Genomic DNA, 20,564 nt, shown 5'->3' with positions numbered 1-20,564 from the left:
GATTTCCTTCCAAGTTGTTAAAATTTTCCAGCCGATGGATCCCGAGATTAGTCACAACACAACTATTTCATCACACGGATAAAACAAATGCATCCACTCTGGCAGGCGATAGAGCCACGCCGCACCTCGGAGCATGACATGACGCACAGATGCTGGCAATCTGGGGAGGGGGTGGCAGCCTGCTCCACACATCTGTTATTGTGGGAAAAAGCCATGTTGGTGTTTTGTCAAATTGCTCTATTAGTAATGAATACAGCTGTTTCACATCGGATAATCTGTGTTGCAACACTTCGCTAAGTGACTCCACGCAGAACTATGCCCTGCTGTTCATGCTCGGCTGTAATTCTGATTATCGAGGGAGATGCCACTGTGCTTTTAAAAAAAAAATTAAAAAAAATGTTGAGCACAGCTGTTGTCAAAAGAAATCACTTCTCCCTGCCATGTATGGATTTTTCACCGGAAATCACAATGTACTCTGGCATTACAGCAACTGCCCACTGGTAACAGAAGTGCCAAGTGAGCTGGGTGAGAGTAAGAGTAGCGCTGACCAAGGTTTAGCATAAAGACATGGAGGGCTCAGAACTTAACACCAGCTCAGGGTTCAACTTAAGGCTTAGGTAAAGGAAAATATGACCATCCTGCTCCCCTTGATAAATCCCTGAATGGAAATAAGTAAACGATTATCAGTGTTCACAGACTCTTAAATGAAAACTGAAGCAGAACATCCCAGTGCTCAAGGTTATAGTTTTTGCTTACTACCCTTTTGTCACAGCCAAAACTGATGTTGCATCAAATATGTTCCCTCTTAGGAAGTCATTTCAAACACAAAATACTAAGCCCTAAGCCTACTGAGATAGGAACTATTATAACAACATCTTAAACCAGGCTACAGGTGCAGCACTGCTCCCCTTTGAAACACCCGACCTGCAATGAGAACGTGGAATTTGTGTCGGTTTTCCCCACAGAGCTCAGCTTTCAGACTTTGTGAAGCCACAGACAAATCTGAGGACAGAGCTCCTTTGTGTGCAAGGCCAGGTGGGGAGCTGGGTCCCGCTGCTGGCAGACACCTCGAAGGAGCCTCTCTTTGTCTGCAGGTAACAAAACCCTCCTCTTCCAGCAGATACAGTACAATGATTAACACGATAGGAAAGCATCTGCACCAGCAAAATGAAGCTGATGGAACTATTTCATAGTGGAAAAAAAAAAAATCAGTTTCAAGAAGACACATGGAAGCCAACAGAAAGTTTTCCAGTTTTCAGGCAGTAGCAAGAACTTAAAAAAAGGGAAAGGGAAAACGGCCAAGTGGAAAGGAAAACTAATTCACAGGTACACAAACGTTGTATTTGGATGTGTATTTCTGAGGCTGTCTCAGCCAAGGACAAATGGAAACACCTGATGAACAAATTTCCACCTTTACAAATGCAAATGAAGCTCTTGGGTAAAAATCCCTACCTGCACAGATAATACATGTGTTTACACTTAAGCATCAATTTAGTTGTTTCTCTTCCTCATGTACAGACCAAGAAAAAGACAAGATTTATGGTTTTCAGACCATACAGACCTTTAGCTGTGGTCAGCCTGTAAAGTTGGGCACTCAGCATGGGCATGGTGGGGGTGCAGGTTTTGGGGGAGAAAAATTATCTTGTGTCTCAATAAAGCATCAAATCAGGAAGATGTCTCAAGGAAAAGTAGCACATGGTCAGTTGTGTTTGCCTGCAGCTCCACAAACCATATGGGTGCAGATGATCACATTAAAAAAAAAACCAACAAAACAAAACAAAAAAACCCCACGAAAACCAAGAAAATCCCAACCCCCTCAATATTATGGCATTTCAGGAATCCTACAAATTCTAATTATTTGAGTTGATCAGAAGAATTTCTGCTTGTTGCACTTCAGCCATAGCTTGGTGAAGAGCTCAGAAATAAAAAACAAGTCACCTGAAATGTTGAGGAAGAAGTTCTCCTGAACTATTGAGACTACCCCCAGTTATAGCTGTCAAAGTGGAAAAGGTGACTTTTAGTGTGGGAAAAAATAATGCAGGTACAGAAGTCACAAGTGTTTCCTGTAACGTGTGTGTGCTGATGCAACAAAATCCAAAACATGCAGATCATGTTGCTAGAAAGTCAGGAAGAATGGGGCAAACTGGCATTCCTCATCTAAATTTGAAACAAGATGTGCCAAGCTCTCCTGAGTCTAAAAGAAGCTGAGATTCTCCTGGTAATTGGACAGAAGAGTGAGACACTGGAAAGACAGACCACTGCTTCTGTACTGAAGTATTTATATCACTCTGAAATCAGGGAGAAATTTTGTCTGCACAGAGCATCCTTTAGTGAAAGAGCTCCTGAGCTGGTGGCCAGGGAGAAGCAGGGACAGAACACATGACCCCTTTGTGCACCCCTCACCATTTACTGATCCCCGACAGGTGTCTTAAATTTTCCTTGAAAATAAATTAAATGGCTCCCAGATAACTCAAGGAAAAAGCACAGTGCTGCCAGTAGATCTCCACAGGCTCAAAGTGATGGCTGACTGGCACCTCCTTGGCTCAAGTGTCCCTTGGGCACCTGAAGTTTCCATTTCTTCCTGGGCAGTTCAGCAGATGCTCAGTGTGGCTCACACTAGAAAGATGCCTGAGGTGACCCAAGTATAACAGATGGCTTGTTTATGGGCAGGGTTTCACAAGCCCCACAGCAATAGCATATGCAGAAGAAACAGTAAAAAGGGTTGGACAGACAAGAGGGTCCCAGACTGCTCTTCTAAGGTGCCCATGTGCTGATGCCCCTTTGCTGCTCAAAGCCTGGTGCACACACAGCCAACAAGCTTAAAGCATATGTAAACTGGACAAAATAATTCAGCAAGTGGCTTTCTTGAATTCAAATCCCTGTAATATGTAGCTCATGTTCCTAACTCACATTAGTTGACCATTTTCCTACCAGGATGCATAATTAGTGACTGGATAAATAGGTTTGTGAGCCAGTGCTGAAATGACACTCTTATTCTCATTTCTTCCTCCTCCTTACCTCTTCCTATTCTTTTTTTTTTTCTTGAACTGTGGGAGCTGAGACTAAAGAGCAGAAGATCAGATTTTCCTTCCTGACCAGGCTAACAGGTCAGGCAAATGCCAGCACCAGGCAAAGGAAACAGTGGGGGATGACGCAAAGGGTGGAGAGAACATCATGAGGTCATGTCTTTCAGCAGCAGCTCTATCGGGTCAGGTCATTTGTATCAAACCACAACTTTTCCAAAGTCCAAAACAACTGCCATTTTTATCAGTAAAAACTGTCTTCCACTCAGAGAAAAAGCACAAGGAAGAGAACCACTTCAGGGCAGTTCAAGACAAAGCAGCCACTAAACTGAGCTGAAAGCTCTGTGAGTAACAACACACACATAGCAAGAATGAAGAAGCATCATCCAGCTTTTGAGATACCATTAAAAGAAAGGTTTGAATGCAGGCTAGAGATAGTGGAAGACGTACTAACTTTCAGGTAAAATACAGAAGAGAAAGAATCAGAGAGGAAGAGAACAGGTTTAGAGTTTCTTCTGTGCAATGGAATAGCATTGATGGATGGCAGTAAACCAAATAAATTGAAGATGGGGAATAAAATACTATTTTCACTTCATCTCTGTCCCAAAAAATACAATTAAAATTTTAAGCATGATCCTCTACAGCCTCTTATCTTTGGAGCAAGATACTTTGGCCAACGCTCTGTCGGACTGTCAGCATCTAGTTTCCCCAATTTACTCAAAAATACTCCTTAAAAAAAAGCAATGATTCAAAGCAAGTGCTTCACATATGTGCTCTGAAACTCCTTCTGAAGGGGGTAAATTTGCACCACCGGCTGTTCAGAAATTTGAGGGGCCTCTGGCTCCCCTGAAGCCAAGCAGGGGCTCTCACCCCACACGACTGTTCTCGACAGGTTTCCCAGACTCGGCTCATGGGGGGAGAGGCATTAGTTGTCTCCAGAGGGAGTCAGAATGTCAGCTCCACACACAGCAACCACAGCCATGTACAAAAGAGTCACTTTTTACTGAGGAGGGTGAAAAACATGGGGAGAGCCACCTCTGTTACAAACTGTTGAAAACATGAGCAGCTCCGATGACAGCCATGTGGAAGCCTGCACAGCTTAAAAAGAACCCCACATTCCTTATCAGCAACACTGCATGCTGTCAGCTTTTAAGGGCTATCTGGCTTGAAAGGCTCAGTCTCTAACTGCATTTGTACTTAGAACAGAATCACTGCTGCTTTAATGACTCTCATTACATTTTTAATTACAAAAAATGCCATTTAAAATTGTCCAGACATTTGCACAAACTGCTTTTAGCAACTCACTAAACCTAAGCAGATAAGACTAACCCGCCTGGCACATCTATCTTAAAGTAAAAATAAAGCAAGGAAAATAATGCTCCAAATTGGATATTCAAAGTGATTCTTGTGCTACACCTCCTAAAATGATGAAACAAAAAAGCCACAAGCAGAGGAGAGACAGTAGTATTGAAGGAATATTGGAACTACACAGCATGGGGTCAGAAAATAGCTACAGATCTATTTCTGGCAGAGCAGTTGGCTCAAATAACTGCCTAATTCACTTAACTCATCTTGTGCATAAGCTCTTTTAGTTTCATATAGAATGGAAATAACTATGTGAACGAGCAGCAGTTGGTAAATACTATATATCAGCTTGCAGACCTCTATTTCTTTTGTGTATCCAATGTACTTCAAAGCAGAGCACTCAAATTTCATGCTCAGGTATCTGGGATGGCCTTAAAACTGAAATTCATTTAATTTGCTGTGCTTGTCAACAACACAATTGAAATCTTACATTGACCCTAAGGAAAACATAAGCTTGTCCTATTTGAATATATAAAAGGCTGTAGTTCAAATAAAGATGAGGCATCAATAAATAGAAAAGCCTTTGAACACACCCCATCTTTCTGCAGAGTTAAGCCCCACTTGCAGAGAAGCTGTTGGAGTGAAGAGGAGAAGAAAAACTCAGGTAATGACAGACTTTAGAGGGGTGGATTTTTATCTTTTTTTTTTTTAAACATGGCTTCCACTAAAACACACTCAGGATGCTTCCATTTGTTCTGTAGGAAAAGCATTTTTCCATGATTGGAACTACTGTAACACTGTTAGCAGTTACAGCCATAATTACTACATCTCCCACTTCCACGTGCCTCACCACAAGAAGTTCATTCCATTTTGTATCTTACTATACTCTGAGATCTAATTTACTTTCCAGAGAAGATTTTAAACAGAGTTTGACTAGAAGTTCTGCCATTGCTCACATTTTCCTCCAAAGCAGCCCATTGCATCAAAGACCCAGCAAGTATGGAGTTTCTCAGTACAACCTTATGGACATAAACAAAAGAAACCCTGATTTGTACAGCACCACCACCCACACACAAACTTCAACAGCCCCGTTCCAGGGATTACTCTTATGTTTATCATTACAACGGGCTTCAAATAAGGTGAGGTTGGCTGTTTAGTGTGGTATTTACAAACAGCAGCATGAAGCAGGGGCTACATCTGGAAACCACAGTCAGCCCTGTGCTATTGAAGGAAGCAAGCAGACAGCTACAACAGGTTTGTTTAAACGTGATCTTAGCTAGCACATGAATTAATTCAGCAGTTAAAACTGTTTGTTTCAACTACTACTTCAACATACTAAATTCCCCTATATAAAGGAAAGGGAGAAGCCCTTTACACAGTAATTGCACCATACCTAAAAGCATTTTGAAAGCCAAGACTCCTTGGCTGGGAAATTATGAGGAAAACATTCAATTCCTATACTAAATAGTGTCACTGCTGAACAGGGGCACCAGCTCACCGAGGAGCATGCTAGGCAGGCTGCACACTGCTCAGGCCTTTTGTAAGGAGCAAATTCCAGTAACACCTAAAGTGAACTCCTGGACCCTGGCAGAGCAGAGAGAACCTAGAAACACAGGTAATAAAAAATAGAGAAGATACTGAATATCCTTTGCAAGTATTCTGGGATGGGTGAATTTATACAAAGACTTTTACATAGCTGAAGGAATATATTATTTTCTGCAGGCTCCAGGCAGTTCCAATGGGCATGTGATACATGTGACATGCACTGAAATACAGAAGATGCCTTTAAAAAACTAATGTACAGAATGAAAACAAATAGAAAAAAAACCTATCAAAACAAGTGCAGTTTCTTGTTCAGCCTAGAGAAGAGAAACCTCTGGGGAGACTTCACATCTGCATCTGCTCAAGTCTCCAACTGGCTGGCACCCATGGCCCATTACCTGGGGGGTCATTCTTCTAGAGAGAGGTCAGACCTCATCTCCAGAGCTATCACAGTCATTTGGAACTGAAGCATTTCAAAAAGTACAGAAAAATGTATTCTGCCACTTCTGTCCACAAAGGATGGGTACTCAGATGACCTGAAACATTAACATGCAGGTTCATTTTCCCACTGACAAACCCGTTATCTCCCTTTCCCAATCACTTCTGACACATTAGCTTATCAGAGCAGCTCGTAAGAACACAGAGTATCCCAAAAGAGAACTTCAGGAGCAGCTTAATTAAATAACTGATTATTCTTCATGTGTAAAAAATAAATACATGCACATACACTTTCATGTGACAAGCTCCCCAGGGAAAAATTTGTAAAATAGGCATAAAGTGTTTATTTAACTCAGAGAAGCAATTAAACCATTAAGAAGAGCTCGAAGTAGGCATTATGCTGATTATCCCTTAATTGCATGCAGTCACAGCAGTGACAGACAAACTGTAACAATAACAACTATGTTACATACTCATTTTTTTCTGACCTGGGCACATTCTATAAGAAATCCACCAGCAACATATATTCAACAAAAAGCTGATTTCAGAGTGATGGTCCACAATGGTTTGAGTTATTCCCTACCAGCATGGAGATATCTACGATTACTACTCCTAAGACCAATTTAAACTTGCTTAAATTTACTTTAATACATATACATGAAGCTATTTATTTATTTTATTTATCTTTTCATGACATACTATATAATGTTATTGAGAGTCTAATTGCAATTCTCATCTACTCTATTCCTCTGCCCCAATTGCAGCCTCTTGCAGATGTGCCCCCTGCACTGTCCCCTCTTCCACAGGGGGTCAGGACTCCCAAACCCCCACAGCATGGAGGCAGAGGTTGGAGTGTGCTCTCAGGGCAGGACTGGCAGCCAACAGCAGGCAAACAACAGCCCAAGGAGCACTTGGGTGAAATTCCAGCTCGAGGAACCCCACTAAGGAGTCCAAACCTCCCGCTTCCCTCTGCTTGCAGACGGGGATCCAGCTGCAGTTACCACATGCAATAGTCTGCAAAATGACACTGTGACCACAGCCCAGCCACCGAAATGCAGAAGACTGAACACTTATTCCACTTGATAGCAGCTGCATCTCCTGCATCCCCAACAGGGGTAAACAAAGTCATTTTATAACTCCCTTGGCAGCGGCAGCAGAAGGAGCCGCCGACAGGAACCTGCTCCGCTCCAGCCGCCCTGGCAGGGGAAAGAGGCTGCCAAGGCCTCTAGTCGCCAAGAAAATTACAATATGATAGTCTTAATTACACTAATTGCGTTTCCTGGTATTGAGGCAGGATTAATATAGCATTTCTTATGCTAGATTTCATAAACACAATTGGTTTTAGCCTAACTCTTCATAATTGTATTTCACAGTTCTTGCAAACAATTAGCCACCAATTATGTTAATTCAGTTTTGCAGATGACTGATAAACACTCCAAATATCAGAATTCTCCCTCGAGGGAGGCAAAGTACTTCTAACTTGTTAAGTAACCTTAATGATGCCTCAGTGAAAATCCTGCGGGCAAATCACCCAGTGGCACTTGCTTGCCATTTCCATGTTGGTACCAAAGACTAGAAGAACTTCCACCCAGAGGAGAGCCATGCTTGGAACAGCTTTGGAGAGCTGAGTAACTGTCTGAAGGTGAAAAAATTACCATATTTATATTTGTATGTATTTATACATCTCTATATCTATTTTTATATAAATATATACATACACAAACAGAGACACACATACTATCATAACACAAATGCTTGGCATAGAAATTAAACCTGCTTGAGCTAATGTAAGTCTCAAGGCAAAAGGTGCTGGGCTCTGGACTGGAAGGACCTCATTAATGTCTCACTCCCACCCTACTCACCATGGTCCCACCATCAAACCAAAAGGCTCTGGCTCACACAATTGAGAATGGCAGGCATTGTGTTTCAGTCCCCTCTCCAGGCACAGCTCCAACATTCAGAACAATCCAGCTAGAAACGTTCAAAAATGTTATGATGAGATAATATCGTCTGCTGAGACAAAAATAGTCTTTTATCACGTTATGCCGAGGTCATCTGGAGCGGCCGAGCCAAGATGGCATTTGAAGAGCCTGACCCTCAGCAGCAGCAGGCAGGACAACCAAAAGTCTACGAGTTTCTAGGAATTTTAGGCTGGGTTTTTACAAATAACACAGTAAAACCTTACTTAACGTGCACGTCACTTAAAAGGTGAAGTTTGCATAAGCAGTACACAGATAGTTATAGGCCACAAGGTCACTTATGAAACTTTGCTCGAAAGCTGTACAGATAAAAAAAAAAAAAAAAAAAAAAAAAAAAAAAAAAAAAAAACACCCACATATTTAAAGCTAAAAAAATTGCTTGGCCAGCACTGGTAATACCAAAGCCTTCCCATACCATAATGATGAGAACATTTTGCTGACAAAGCCTTACACCAAGGTTTCTGCGCAGGTTCCTCAGCTTTCTTCTTCTATACCTGCAGGGTCACAAGCCCTTCGCTTGCCATAAGAAGCAAAAATAAACCTTGCTGATGAATAATTTGCAATCCTTCCCATGCACACTGGGTTAACAAGGTTCTGTACTACTAAAGATTTTACAAAACCTCCTATGGAGGGTACTGTCAGAGAATTAACACAAACCCAGAGGGGGAAGCACTGCTTCTGCCAACCCATCCACACTCAAGTGTTCCCCCATCCCACTTTCAACAGAAACAAGAGGAATAAACTTAGAGGGAAAAAAAGGCAGCAGCAAGAAAAAAAAAATCCACAAAACACACCATCAAAACTGTTGTTAATAATGTAATCAAGAAGTCAAGAAGTCATAAGCAGTAATCAAACACAGCTTATTAACAAAGCATGTGCAGAACCCTGAATCTTTACATTATAACACATGGGGCAAATTAATAAAAAACTAAATTGCACAAATTATGACAGAACTTGGTCTTTTGTTTAACATTGAAAAAAACAACAAAACTCCCACTTCATCTCCAGGAGTAGCTTGATTTTTAAGCAGTATCTGATTCTCTCTAGCCCACAAAGAAATGAAAAATGAAAATTAAGTCTTGCGCTTAAATGAGTAAATCACAGTGTAGGTTTATTTGTTTCTAGGATATTTGGACTAAATAATCTGGAATATTAGATCAGATTCTAGATTTACTGTTCAAAAACTATTACTGATATGACTGGATGGCAGCCTACAACTCTGAGATTGTCCAAAGTTAGCAATTTCACACTGGATAATGTGGTTGAATGGGGTCTTTTTCCTTTCCTTCTTGTTTTGAAGCCAGTGATGCTTGCATGACAAAAATGACTCAGCAATTTGTTTCTGCTAATAACATCTATTCTTCAAACCTATATTAACAAACATGAATTCATTACACAGAAAATGACCTGCTGATGTCACAGGCACAGAACCCACCCTATTGCAGTGACCACAAGAAAATACTGGTGCAGAAGGAACAAATAATGCTGTTAAGGATATGATCACACAAACTGTATCTAAATATAGCAGGGGTTAGACTGTCAAGAGAGTGAAAGCTACCCAGCCCAAGAAATCTGACAACAGCAGAATCAACAGCTGATTCAATACAGTTTTCAACAACCACTATGTTTTTTTTCCTATGGTAGAAATAAATACAATTTAAAATTTAGCAAAATCAACAATCTCATTTACATTCTTCACCACTTAAATTCATTATTATTACTTATCCAAGTTGAGATTTGTTTCAAAAATAGAAATAAGAAACATAATGGTAAAAGCCATACAATGATTCTAAGTGACAATGTGATTCATCCCCATCCCCAATCCACATCTCCTACATCAACATTAACCTTACACAGGTTAAAGAATAAAAAGTGTAGGAAACTAAACATTTGCCTATGAGGAGGAGTAATAGAATTTAACAGAATAAAATTTAATAGAATTTAATAAAGATGATAGAATAATTTTGTGACTCTTCTGCTCAACAAATATAATTGCTTCAGATTAAAGAAAAATTACTACAATTCTTTTACTAACTCAGCATTGTAGCTGCACTAATACACTGTAAAAGGACTAAAAGAACTGACTAATGGGTTTGCAAGGTCTGCAGCCTGAGTAGACTGGGAAAAGAATGTGGATCTTGGACTTTAAAATCCTGACACCATTAATTGGAATGCACTGGGTCTGCACTTGGAGGATTATTTGTCTTTGAGCAGGGCTGACACTGACAACTCCAGCATTCCTGCAGATACCAATGAGCTCACAGAGCACCCCTGTGCTTTGGGGAGAGATCCAGAGATACTGGGAGACTTTTCAAAATTGATAGTATGGTGTATGAAACAGCCTTTCCAAGTGCCCTTCAAATTAGTTTGAATGTACCATGTTTACTGATTCTGTCAGACATATATATATATGTGTATATATACACACACATACTCACACAAGTAAAATAAGGACAGACGCAAACCCCAAATGCAAGTCCTGCATATTTACAAACCCAAAAAAAGTCTGAAATTATAGCCCAGACCATATGTTCTAACATTAGTCTTTCAAGTCTGCTGTCCTAATTCTAGAGATAAATGCTTTTCCCAGCAGCAGATTCTTAGACATTCAAAAAAAAAAAAAAAAAAAATTTTCTTTTTAGTAAAGGACAAATTTCAAGAACTACTTCTCTGCTCATTTAGATGCTGTTCTGCTGGGAAGCAGGATGCTTCATTTTTATGTACGTGCAAACTGGAATGGTTGAAGTCTTAATTTACTTCTCACCCTGCTGGTGACTCTGCCCCTGCCCATCTCCTGGGCCAAAGCTCCTCTGCCCAGAGGCCACGTCAGCAGGACATGGCACTGGCTGCCAGGTCCCATCCCAGGGCAGTGGCTTCCCCAGGGACCAGGCTGCAGGGGCAGGAGAGACTGTGGCCATCCCTCCAGCATAGGTGGACACAGACCATTAGCAAGGGTCTCACAAAAGTCATAGTGTTTCGAAAACATTTCCAGTTCCAGCTGTACTGCTCTTCCTTTCTCTCCTCACAGTGTATACAGTAAAACATTCAAACTTTGGGATTTGGAAAGATTAAGTCAAATTAAAATTTAGTTACATGCCAAGTTTCCTTTTTCTTTTCTTTTGTGTCAGAGGAGCTGTAATAAATAACAGCTACCAATCGTAAGGGAGTAGATATTCCACAGAGCTAAGCTACTAGTGCAGGTGCATCTGGTTCAAGATTTAATAGCACACATGCAAAATAAATTTCCATGATTATTCTTAGCATTATCGGCTTTAAAATGGAGAAGCTAAGATTATTCACACAGTAAACAAAGCATCCCATTGTTTACTCTTGGCTTCTTACATGGTTTCCTATACTTGATTGTAGTGTGCTAAAAACAAAGTCCATGAGATGAGTGGAGAATGGAGGTATGATCTCACTGACAATAACATGGGAAAAATCTACTCTGGAAAAAGCCCTTTGCTCTCTCTTCTTAGATTTCAACACAAATTTCACCAGGGTATAAAACCCTGGAAGTTATTTATTGCATATGGAAGGATAAATGCTGCACCATCAGGACTATAGTTTTCTAAGGTGACCAAACACTAAAAGGCCAAAGCACCCATCTCTGACATACAGGTAGTCACCAAAAATACCAGAAATAACACAAAGGATAAAAGGTTACACCGCAAATTCTGGTATTTTCTGATTAACAATTGGGCAACTACGTGAAAATAAAAGAATAGTATCTATTATATGATTAAGTATTAACAACTGGTGGTTTATAGCTACAGCTTTGAAAGACTACGGAGTGCACCATGGATATAATCCCAACAGGAAAAGCACAACTGAGCCCAGGTCTGGGGATGTGCCCATGCTACAGAGCTGAGCTTGTGGACACTCCAAAGCTGCCCAAGACAGAAGATGGTCACAGTGCCTCTAAAGGATGATACTGACTATTGTTATGAAAAGCAAATATTTTGGCCAACACAACAAAGGATGATTAGACAGGAATTACAGTGACACGGGATTCTTCCAGATTAGAGTTCTCGGCCACAGCTTTGTTCTGCAGGATGCTTGTGCAGATAATTTCTCATTTGTCCGTTACTAGAAAGAACTTTAATAAATCAAAAACTTATTTAAATGTGTTGATACACCAAGGAGACCAATGGGTATTGCAGGCCTGGCTTTCCCATCAAACATTAAATCTAGACACCAAGTACTGTAAGTCAAGTAAAACGACATAAATGAGTAGTAAGAGTTACTTTTTAAAACATAATAGGATGAAAAGGGCCTTTACTGTAAAACAGAAAGAAAGTGAGCCAAAACTTAATAAACAAAGTGTAAACAAAAGCTATTTAATTCCAAGAGCTGTATTTTAAAACACCACCACACAGATCGTTTTGCTCCAAACCCTAATGACCAAAACAGCCTGAATGAAACTACATTTCCTACAGAAAGTTTTCCATCCCGTGCAACCAGCCTGCCCACCAGCACGTAGGTGGAAAGAGCCAAAACACTTGGGAGAAACAAGTAGAAACAAAAATCAGAGCTTACCCTGCATTTCACCCTCTATTCCCTGACAAAGCCAAAGCACATCCATCCTGTCCTGCTCCCATGCACCTTGGTATGTGCCCCGGAGCCCTTTCCATGTCCCAGGAACATGCCTGACCACATGCATTTCCCAACTACCATCAGACAGAAGACACAAGTGAAAAAGGACTATTTCTTCCTGCTTTGCCAAATTTAATGTTCTAATCTATGCAGTGCTTTGAAGCATATTTTGAAAACAGTCATAAATTTATTTAAACTTAAGCAAGGGACAAATTCTGATAATTCAGAAGATGCTCTGGACAGAAGCAGGTACTGAACTAGCCTGACCCCAGCCCCTGGCTCTCATCTGTGCACAGGCAGTGCCTGCCCTGAAGGGCCCAAAGAACCTTCCAGGTGCAGATTTCACCAGTTACCCTTTATTAAAGTGTATTTCCAGCCTTCTGTAAACCTCTCCAAAACAACGTGATTTCAGGTGCCACTATTATTTCATCTCAGACTGAAACCATGCCAGTTCCACCCATGAGGAATGCAACACCTGCCTCTGCACCTGCAGAGCAACAGAACAGGCACTCTGAGCACCAGGTAAACCTGCAGCACTGCAAACACAGCCAGTTAACCTGTGCCTGTATTTTTTTGTTCCACCTCCTTCAGCTTTTTTCACCCCAACCTCTGACCTGAGTGACTATCTGGTCAAGGCAGGTGATTCTCCCCCCTGCTCTGCTCTTGAGAAACCTCACCTGGAGTACTGCATCCAGCTCTGGGGCCGCCAACTAAGAAGAATGTGGAAGAAGGATAGAGTCCAGAGGAGGGTTAGGAGGATGATCAAAAGACTGGAGCACCTCTGCTATGGAGACAGGCTGAGAGTTGGGGCTATTTGGGCTGACAAGAGAAGGCTCTGGGGACACCTTAGAGCCCCTTCCAGTGCCTGAAGGGGTTCCAAGAGACGTGGAGAGAGACTTTGGCATTTAGCAACAGAACAATGGTTATTGCAGAGGTAATGGTTTCAAACAGAGAAGGCAGGTTTAAATTGGATGTTAGGAAGAAATTCTTCCCCGTGAGGGTGTTGAGACCCTGGCACAGGTTGCCCAGAGAAGCTGTGGCTGCCCCATCCCTGGAAGTGTCCAAGGCCAGGTTGGACAGGGCTTGGAGAGACCTAGTCTAGCAGAAGATGTCCCTGCCTACAGCAGGGGGTGGGAATGAGATGATATTTAAGGTCCCTTCCAACCCAAACCATTCAGTGAATCTCTGACCAACCTTTTCCCTTGTGTGTGCCCGTCACCGCTCTCATCTTGGCACCCTTGTCCCCACCAGTAACACACCACAGGTATTGCTCATTGCTTCTACCATGTCCCATCTATTTTCAACTCTTTCCTTCCCTGCAAGAAACTGACTCACTTCCTCGTTTCAAATCTCATACCATAAAGGGGAAAAAAAACAACAAACAAGCAGACTTTGTTTGGTTTGCTTAGACTATACCAACAGCCTTATTTCACTGACATACACACTCTCCCTACACAAATATACAGCTGTTCAACCTTTAATAGTATCCATTCCTTTGCATTATCACACTAAACCCCACCCACCCAGCAAATTAAGGGAATAATAATTCCAGGAAATCTTTCATTTGAGAAACCACTGCTAGATTTTTAGCATACTTCTGCCCTTTCTCTCAAGTTACTCACTTTTAGAGCCACAAGAAAAGCAGCACTGAAATTTAGTGCTTGCATTCTTTGTTTTGTAAGATAAGAACAAGCAAGGGCTTCAAGTTCAGCCTCAATGGCAAAACACTTGAAAACATCACTTGAAAGAAATATCAGTATTAGTGAACTGCCTATGTTTTTATCCTATTTTCATTTCAAAATGTAACCACCCAAAGGCAATTTAGGTTCTTGTTTACAACACAGATGTTAATGCTTCAGCATAGCTATAAGCCCTCTATGCCAATGCACATCTGTACCTTGTCCTTGAATAAATCACAAAAGCCAGTTTAATGCACAGCCTTGTTTACCCTGTGCAAGGGTGAATTCCCCCTGTTCAAGGCCAGAACTAAAGCATGTTTTTTTCCCATTAGTATATATGTTTTCTTTTCAGACAAAGTTTGTGCTTCACTATCCCAAACTTTGTGCTGGCATACTGAACAAAGGCTAGAGGTGAGTTTCAAGTGTATTTCCAGCAGCATGGGTTAGGCAGAATATACCAGGAATTCCAATTTTTATTCTGTCAGCTGCTTTTCTGCTACCTATTCTTCCACCCTTGTTACAGGCTTTTTGCAACTTTACACGTATACAGAAAATTACAGAGCAGAAAACTCAGTTTGGTTGCTTTGTGGCAGAAAATGAGACCCCAGCTTGAGGATGATTCAGATGGATGGCAACAAAAAGGACATTTAGCAATAATTGAGCAGTTCTGTGTGATCAATGGATAGAAGCTTCACGCAGTCTGCATACTCTGTACGTATGTATTTCCAACATGTGAGTGACAAGCAAGGTCAAGTGGCACCAGAATAATCATTCTGTCCATATTATTCATAGCACAGTGGGTATGACAGCTTGGCATTATTGCCTTTCAGGATGAAAAAGCTCTGAACAGATTCTCAAGTACAGCTTCACTGCCCCAAACTATGCACAAACTGTCCATTTGTGAAGTGTGAATGACAATTCTCAGGTAGCAACAGAAGTTCCTACCAAAGATCTTAAGATAATGGCTAAAAACATCACTCTTCAGTAGGAAAAGGGGAATTTCCCGGGATCTATTTATTCTGAAATCCAGAAAGCAGAATATTTTTTTTCTTTAAATATAGAGAGTTGTTTCAGTCCCATTCTACAGTTGATCAGATCCATATTCTCACTCTTTCCCATATTTCATTTAGTGTGGTTTTACCCCAAAGCACTAGCTAGCAGCAATCTTTCATATAAAGGAAGTAGAAGGTCCACAGTTAATAGTTGAGCAAAGAAATGGGTGAGGATATGCCCTGCCCTTGTCCTTTTCTTGCAGAGCTAGCAACAGTCAAGACCCGAGTTTGTGAAAAATTAAGTGGAAAAAATGTGAAAAGGAAATGAAGTATTTAAAGTATTGACGCATTTATGAAGTATTTATTATCTGTCAAAACTTCATATAAAGAGCAGCTCTTAAAATACTGATGATACAGCACATAAAGCCGTTTCATCTCTCAAAGATACCGAACTAAGATCCTAAATCAGCCTGCCCTGAACCACCCACAGAGGCACAGCTCTGCAGTCAGAGCCCAGAGCTCAGTCTGGGTGGTTGGCAGCACAGGGCGAGCAGGGCTTCCCTCCCCTGCTCCCCAGGGATACTGGGAGTCCCAGAGGAAGTACACTAATACTTTGTCATTAACACACACAGGGCTTAAAAGGAACAAAGACTGGTCATGTAATGGCACACAAATAAAGGATGTGCTTTATGTTTCTGCTTTGTAACACAGCCCAGGTGGCCAGCCCCAATATTCAGCAAGCACTCAGGTGTCTAACAGCCCAGCACGTGCCTCCTGCCCCCACAGGCAGTGCCAGGCCCCGGGCTTCCACTTGATTCAGCTTCCAGCAACTATTAAAAAATTAATCTCAATTAATCCCCAACATTCCCCTTCTTTACTCCTTTATTTGGCTGTGGTTACAAAGGCTACAAAAGTCACATACCACAGCGTCTCTTTTATCGCGTGGGACGGTGGAGGTAAACCCTGAGGAAGTCAGCTGACAACATAAGTCCTGGTGAGAGCACCTGGAACTGCTCAGACACTTCCTTAAATAACCTGATGTGGGGACTGTGCATTGAAGGGCTTGATTTTTTCAAAAGACCAGATTTTTTTGCATTTTTTTTTTACTTATTTTCTCTAAGTTTGTCCTCTCAAGGAAACCACAGACCCTCTCCATGCCCACTGACCAACTGAACTTCTCCCAGCCACTGCCGTTTCCAAGAGCTGCTTAATCCAGCCCGACGCAGTGATCTATGGGACTTATAAATCAGCATCTTAAACAAGTCACCTCCAGCTACAAGCACATAGAAAACAGGAATGGAGAGAGCACTTGCTGTAACACATTGCACCTTCAATTACCAGTACACACTTATTCCAGTTTTATAGTGTTTAGGGGGTAGTTTCTCAGGAGTATTTTTATTTTTGAAGTTTCCACTGATTATGTTACTGGTGCAACCCCGAGGAACTGGAAAAAGTTTTTGTATTAAGGATTTCTTAATACAAAACAGAGACATTCAGATGTGCATCCATTCTTTCTGGTTTAAAACAGTGATTACTCAATTAGTGGCTAATTACACTTCAGGGTGTTTAAAACAGAGGATATTCCACAGAGGTTTTCCTAAAGCAAGTACCTTTCTTCCAACTTTGAGAAGACAAATGAAGATACACTAAGACTTCTTTTTCTCTGTTGTTTTTGCTTCAGTCCTCTAAAGCACAGCATCACCACCCATCCCCATATACACCACAGCTGTGCAGCCAAACAGGGTCCTGGACACCAAGGAGTGGCTCAGAGGACTTCCAGAACAGGCTCCAGGGGCACAACCTGAAGATTTCAAGCTTCTCAAGAAGTCATATGTAAAAAAATGCTAAAAAAATTCCTCTACATAAGCAAAATTAGCTGTCCCTGCAGAACAGTCACACGCCAAAGGGAAGAGCAGCTTTCGTATATCCTGAAGAATTTAGTGTAACCAAGCCACAACATCTCAAATTTTTATTAACAGTGTTCACTCCCTGAACTCAAGAGAATCACCCAATTTATAATAAAGCAGCCCTTCATACTGTGAATATTTACAAGCACATCTTATAACAGTGAATGCGTGGCACTAAGGAAAAAGCGAGTATCATCCGTTCCACAGGGAGCCACCAGCTCACAGGCACTGCCCAAAAAGAGACTTTCATGCTGCCTTAACATAGTGCTAAAATTATTCTGTATCTTGCTAGTCATAGTGCACTGGGGGAGCAACAGAAAATGCATCATTATTGTCCGAGTGCTGCCCTACATATAGGAAATACATTAACCTTTAAACACACAAAATACTCTGTCATGGGGAAAAAAGAGACACTAAGTTTTGTGGAGCAAGGAGGTGTGTAATATCCAAAAAAACTGCACACAAAATAAGCCTTTTATAATGAGCACAGGAAAAACAGAACTGTCACGAATCCCAATCTTAGTATATTTGCTGGCTGATCTCTTCTGCAATAGATCACTATTACCACTATTTAAATTCCAAATTGCACTGTGAAAACAGCTTTACCAAAATAAAAATAAAAAAATACACAAAACAAAACAAAAAAACCAAACAAAAAACCAACCAAACAAACAAAAAAACACAACAGGAATACGGTCAGGTGCTCTTCTGTGTTTGAAGCACGTACTTATTTCAGCAATAAACATATTTTACAATAAAGTAGGATTTGAAGCTTTAGCAGGTAAAGACTACAAAGAATTTTCAGACTGAACTTAAAGGGTGTGTACAAATAAACATGTGTACTTCGGTGGTCAATACTGCAGCTCTAGCAAAAAAAAGGAGACTATTTTATGTTACAAATTCTAAATCAATTTTATGAAAGACTGCTGATGAGTAGCAAACAAGCCCCATTGGCACAAACATGTTAAATTACTGGGAATACAGAACCAGGAGGTTTCAAGTTGCATTCATTTAAATACACTGTCTGAACACCACTTTGAGCAAGAGCAAAATTATAAATAAATGGTGTCATAATTATATTTGTAATGGAAATCTTTAATGTACTAAGCCAGAATAAAGCATTCATTTCAAATAAAAGGAGTAGCCAACTTTATTCCTCTGTTAATTGCCACATGGACCAATTTCTTACCACACAGCATGTTGGCTATAAATCTCAACAAGCAGCTTTAAATTGCTGTTATTATTGCTCATCAAGACCAAATAGTCCTGGATGGTGTTCAGGGAAGCTTCTGTAAGGTCTATCTCAAACAACTATTAATTCATCATTTCCATGGGGATGGAACTACAAGCAACAACCACCCACTCTCCACTTTCTAAGTGGGAGGGGGCACAGAAAAGATGCAAAGAGACTGCAAAATGGGACTGACAAATAACTAACAAATAAATTCTAGAGAAATCTCCTAGACTTCCAAGAAAGTCATGACTCATTCTGGAGATATTAAACTCCTAGAATACATAGAGCAGCCACGTCTGCAGTTTCTCATTCCTAAGTGCTTCAGTATATTTTCAGAACTGCATATCCCATTTTTGGGGAGATGACAGAATAGTATTCCATAATGCAAGCAATGCTCATCCACATATTCATGTATCCTCTTACCTTGGATGCACTGGAGGGTTCCATCCTCAGCCCTTATTGTAAAGGTTTCACCTGGATTAACTTGAACGAAAAAGACCTGCAGAAAGAAATAAAAAAAAATTTGTTTCACTGTGATCTTCAAAAATGAATTTTCCCCAACACAAGCATATTATCCTTTCTCTGGAAGAGGCGTGGACTGAACAGACTGGTACACTACATCTTTGGGTACCAGCAGGGTGCAAGAGCAGGTAGAGATTTGAAGTCCACCTACTCGTCTACATTTCGAGAGCTGAAATAAAGATGTAACTTGGTGGTGCACAGGTGGGAATTATGGCTTTGGGATCCACACCAAACTCTTGAGAGTGTGTTTAACTTGGCCAAATGCTGATAGCTAAGGACATAAATCTTCAGATCATTGGCACACGAGAGCCGAGAGCACACGTAACAAACTTAAGGCAGCACCAACCCATGCTGGGATTTCAAGTTCACAGGAATAGAAGTTCTTTTGCTGTGTAAGGGAAGTTGATTTGTTACATTTTTTAAAATTTATCCTTCAGTCTTACACATAGCAGATCTCAGTTAAGCAAAATCTATAGGCACACACACAGTTCAACAGCTGCATGCAGAACCAGCAATGAACTATTTAGGTATTAACAAATATAATATTTTTTTAAATAATAAAAAGCTCACCCCCGTGTCCCATTGCTGAATTCTGCAGATGATGGGAATGCTACAAACACCAGGAAGCACCACAGTGTGTCCCAGTTCAGGGTATGTTATACACATCTTTATTCATTTTCCAGTGTCTGAAATCATGGGTTTAAAAGTTTTTATTTACATTTCTTTCTTTAATGGACAGTTTCACTGGGAACTAGTGACCATTTATCCCCTCTTGCTGTTTGTGAAACTGTTACTAAAATACTTTAAACACACTTCTGCAAACTGTGCATTGTCAGAAGTTCATCAAGATATGAACTAAGTTTTCAGATTATACCAAGATTAACCTAATTTTTTTTTTTTTTTTTTTTGGTGAAACCTTCCTCTCCAACTTTAGGTCTGGTCTTTACATTCTGGGACGTCTGCATGCAGAATTTAGTCATTTTATCTGGAAAGACAGAATTTGAATTCATGTTGTGTTTCTGAATTCCTTAAACCAGATAATTATTACCTAAATGACCTTTTGAATTACAGTAATCCTACAGAAACCCATTATTCCAGCAACAATTTTAAGGCACAAGCTGGAAATCAGAGAAATGACATATGAAAGCCATTATGTTGTCTGCAACTATCACTTCTCAGGGAGCGCTGATCAGTGTGGATCTGATCCAGCATACAGAGCACAATAAATGGTTCAGAAAAGATAAGAGGCACAAAGCCATTCCATCGCTAATCTCCAAACAATCGACATTTAAGTGACAGCATTTAAGTGCTCTTTTGGTATGAATAGGCATGAATTATCCACAACAGGAC

At 40.7% G+C, this 20,564-nt stretch overlaps 1 protein-coding gene across 3 annotated transcripts in view; it reads right to left on the bottom strand.

Moving 5' to 3' along the window:
• Positions 1–20,564, bottom strand: part of FNDC3B (fibronectin type III domain containing 3B) — a 190,977-nt gene that overhangs the window by 126,252 nt on the left and 44,161 nt on the right. For all 3 annotated transcript variants that reach the window (XM_064665854.1, XM_064665853.1, XM_064665852.1), the window contains exon 3: positions 19,116–19,191. In XM_064665854.1, coding sequence (XP_064521924.1) covers positions 19,116–19,191 — 76 coding nt within the window. The remainder of the gene's footprint in view (positions 1–19,115; positions 19,192–20,564) is intronic.

This window comes from Pseudopipra pipra, chromosome 10 (assembly GCF_036250125.1).
Source record: "Pseudopipra pipra isolate bDixPip1 chromosome 10, bDixPip1.hap1, whole genome shotgun sequence".
In the NCBI taxonomy this organism is placed as follows: Eukaryota; Metazoa; Chordata; class Aves; order Passeriformes; family Pipridae; genus Pseudopipra; species Pseudopipra pipra.
The sequence above is the reverse complement of the archived record's forward strand: the minus strand, read 5'-3'. Positions and strand labels throughout refer to the sequence as shown.